Here is a 3,879-nt window from a genome sequence, read left to right as displayed (position 1 = left end):
GGGAATGTGTGCGTGGGGGCCACCTGGGCAGGAGGGGGCTCCTACCTCCTGCCTCCTCTCCCGGGTCAGACCACTGCTGGGGCTGAGGTCGGAGTAGACCTAGTAGACCTGCACCAGCAGGAAGGCTTGCAGCCAGACACCAGGAGGAACTTCCTGCATTAGGAGAAGAGACTGAGAAACCCTCTCTCTGTTCCCCACCTCACTGGTGGATTTGAATGTGAAGCCCCCCAGTCCCCACCTGAGGGAAGTGTGCCTGAGTGTCAGTGTCGCCAGAGGGCCCTGGGGTGGGGGATGGGAAGCCAAGGGCCAAGCCTTGGGAGGGGGCCTACACGTGCTTGTCACACACACACACACACACACACACACACACACTCTCCTCACCAGGCAGCTGGGAGGCGGAAAAAATTCGGTAATGGGGAGCGTGACTCAGAAGGCCTGGCAGGGCCGGGGCTGCCCCGAGCTCACTGCCTCCCCTTCTCCCGTCCAGCACCCCCAACAATTAATGTCAACCCAGGGAGGCGGAGCCAGACGGAGGCTGGCGGGTGTCCGGAGACAACTGGAAAAGGCATCAGAGATGAGACAGGCGCTCGGCAGTTTCAGGCTTTATTAGCAAACTGTAGAAAAACCGGACGGCTGTGGGCGGGCCGGGTGCCCCTCGGCTGAGCGTCCCTGAGGGCCCGGGCAGCCCCGCCCCCGCCCACCTCAGCCGTTCCAGGGACAAGAGTCCACCCCGAGAGGGGAGGGAGGCTGGCAAGTCCCAGCGCCCAGATCTTGCCAGGTGGCTGGGCCTCCGCGACCTCCATCCTGGCCGGGCCTGCAGCACAGGGCGCAGGCGGTGCAGGCGGGAGGGGGCCCGGTGCAGAGTTGGAGGCAGGGGGCGGCGGGCTGACCTCAGGGGGCCAGAGGGCTGGGGTGGGTTCGCCGCTCTGAGGTCAATGCCAGACCCCACACTGCAAGGACCTCAGCAGCAAGCTCGGCTCCTGCCCTCTGCAGGCGGCAGGTGTGGGCCGGCACTGGGGACTCACAGGAGTGGGGGCTGTAGTGACTGGCCCACAGTGGGCAGCAGGGGCTGGCTTCTCACCCACCCGTCCCAGGCCTCACAGGTCCTTGCTGAACTCCCGCACCAGCATGTAGCCCATGCAGCCCCAGCCGCCCTCGGCCTGGTAGCCGCATCCCTCCAGCATCCCTGCCACCCCCCAGGCGGCGACGGCCACGGGGACCACCAGCCGGGCCCGGGGCTCTCCCATGCCCCCGGCCCAGGCTCGAGCCCGGGACTCAGCAAAGGCCAGCAGCCTCCTGCCCACGCCCCGGCGACGGTGCCAGCGGGACACAGAGAGGCGAGTGACCCGGGCCCCGTCCCCCGCGTTCATGCCAGGAGCCAGGGCCAGGACCCCGCAAACGTCACCAGAGCCCCGCACAGCCACCCAGGGGCCCCCCAGGCCGCCCGGCGGAGGCAGTGAGCCCCCCCGGGCCCGCAGGCCCAGTTTCACTGCCGCCACAGCCAGGAACACTGGCAGTAAGAGGGCCAGGGCAAAGGAGGCCAGCACGAAGCGCAGGCCGCTGCTGGCCGCCGCCAGGAGGAGCAGGGCCGGCGGCCGCGTCAGAGCATGCAGGGCCACGCGGTTTTCCGTGTCCTTCACGCCAGCCTGTGAGCAGGAGGAGCAGAAGGGACTCAGCCTTCCATCAAGCCATGGTCCCTGGGACTAGCAGAAAAGACAGACCCTGCCTGGGGCAGTGTGAGGACCCCAAAAGGTGAAGGGAAAGCAGTGTGGTGGGCAGCAACCAGTACAGCACACTGGGTGTTGAGTGAACGAATGAATTAACAATGGATGAAGCAGTGAGTTAGGAGGTGTGGGGCACCCAGTTTGGTGGAGGTGTGGCAGTGAGGCACCAGGGAAGTGACCCTTGGAGGATGAGGAGGCTGGAACGGAACGGGAATGGGAGCCCACTGTGAGGCCAAGTGGAAGCTGGAGGGGACCGCAGGGCCAGGCCCGATGCTGGGCTGAGCTTGGCAGAGTTTGGGTTGGGCAGCAGAGAGTACTGGCATGCAGGACAGGCTGGAGGCAGGAGGCCAGGGAGGCAGTGAGGGCTGCGGGCCCTGGACTAGGGGCTGGACATCAGCCCCCACACCCTCCAGTATGGCTGGGGCTCGTGCAAGGAGAAGGCACTAGAGAGGAGCCAAGCAAGGATGTAGCTTGGGGGAACCCCTCCAGGGGTCAGGGCTGGCGCAGGTGGGGGCGGTGGTGAGCCCCCTGCAACGCCCCCTGCACTGCCACAGCCTCGCGGGCCCTGCTCTCACCTTCAGCATCTCCAACACCAAGGGCTTCTCATCGTCCCTCATCTCCCGCACCGACAGGTGGCTGGGGGCCATGGCAGCCCCCGGGCCCCCGCCCCCAAAAGGGAGCTGGCGTCGTGCGACTGGCGAGAATAAAAGTAGGTCAGCAGCAGGTGGGCGCCTCTGTCACCAGGGCCCCCAAGGGGCGGGTAGCAGGACACTGAGGACTCTCAGGACCCTCAAGCGAGGACTGTGGCGGGGCAGGCGCACCCGTGCCCAGCGACCTTCCTAAGGTCTCCCGGGAAGCCCCCACCCCGCGGTGTCCGGCGACCTGCCCCCTTCTCCCAGCGCGCTGTGCACGACAGCACCTTGCAGCCCCGGACGCCGGGGCTGCCCTGGGGGGCTACGAACCCCCTTCCCCACTTGCCAGAGAGGGTCCCACGCTCCCTCCGCCCCGGGCCCCGGCGCCCCTCCTCCACAGTCGTCCCCGCCCCGCGTCACAGGAGCAAGGACCTGCAAGCACCTCCCCGGGTCACTTCGATCCTTTGACAAGAGGTGGCGGGGAGAGCAAGTCGAGAAGGGCTCGCCGACGGAAGTGACGTAACTCGCGTAGGGAGGGAGGCGGGGCGCCGCCTGCTCTCGGTCGTAGCAACTGTTGCCAGCCTCCCCCGAGGGCGAGGGCGGGGGCGGGGGGCGTGCGTGGAGGAGGAACAGCGTGGGCCGGGGAGGGCCCGAGGCAGCGAGCTAGGAGCCGGCCGGGGACCGGGAAATGACCTCTCCGATTCCTGGAGGAGCAGTAGTGAGGGAAAGGGTCTGGGGGGAGGGGCAACGGGAGCGGACGCCGGCGGGGGTCGCGGTGGGGGAGCACGAGGAGCGGTACTCACCCGGCCCGCGGAGGGTTAGCGCAACCTGCTTTCCCGACGTCCCCTCGTTGCTAAGCAACCTGCGCGCGGGAGGGGGCGTGACGGGAGCGGATCGATTCTCATTGGCGCTGGGGTCTTTGCGCGAGAGGCCGGGGGCAGCGCTCAGCATCCGAGCCCGCGGGCGACCACCTCGCCGTCCCCTGGGGCCTCGCCAATCCCCGGGGTGCCCGGACTCGCAGTGCCCCTCCGAATAAGGATCTCCCCCTCCCATTTTCAGACAAGAGGAGGAGTGGGATGGACTAGTAGGGAATAAGCGGCATTACCTGGATTCTCGCTCCAACACCTCTTCGCTGTAGTGACCCCTGCCCCACCCTACGCCCCCGCCTTCTTAAGGATGGGGCAACTGGTCCCCACGCAAAGCAGTGACCCGCTCCAAGATGCAAAACAAGTCATCCGCGAGCCAGAAAGACTCCCAGCGGGGGCCAGGGCCGCCACACTGCCCGCCCGTCCTCCTCCCATGAAAACAAAAGGCGGGAGGAGATTCTGGGTCTTTATTAGCAAACCCAGCCCGCCCCGCCCACGCCCCACACCCCACCCCCAGTCCAGGCAGCAGACCGGGGTCCGCTGGGGCGGGATGAGGTGCAGGTGGCTCTCCTCAAAACGTGTGCACCAGCTGGACCGCGGGCAGAGTCTGGACAATCTGGATGGAGGGCAGGGGCTGCGGGGTCATGACGCCAGGCC

The 3,879-nt window shown here is 67.4% G+C and overlaps 1 protein-coding gene across 1 annotated transcript; it reads right to left on the bottom strand.

The window, feature by feature from the left end:
• Window positions 1-586: 586 nt before the first annotated feature.
• On the bottom strand, window positions 587-2,416 carry NAT14 (N-acetyltransferase 14 (putative)). The gene is made up of 2 exons (XM_008048638.2): window positions 2,300-2,416; window positions 587-1,646 (listed from the first exon to the last, which is right to left on the bottom strand). The coding sequence occupies exons 1-2, from the start codon at window positions 2,369-2,371 to the stop codon at window positions 1,098-1,100; spliced, it is 621 nt and encodes a 206-aa protein (XP_008046829.1). The 5' UTR covers window positions 2,372-2,416; the 3' UTR covers window positions 587-1,097.
• Between the last annotated feature and the right edge of the window lie 1,463 nt (window positions 2,417-3,879).

This window comes from Carlito syrichta, unplaced genomic scaffold, assembly GCF_000164805.1.
Source record: "Carlito syrichta isolate Samal-C Ts95f unplaced genomic scaffold, Tarsius_syrichta-2.0.1 Scaffold126456, whole genome shotgun sequence".
In the NCBI taxonomy this organism is placed as follows: Eukaryota; Metazoa; Chordata; class Mammalia; order Primates; family Tarsiidae; genus Carlito; species Carlito syrichta.
The sequence above is the reverse complement of the archived record's forward strand: the minus strand, read 5'-3'. Positions and strand labels throughout refer to the sequence as shown.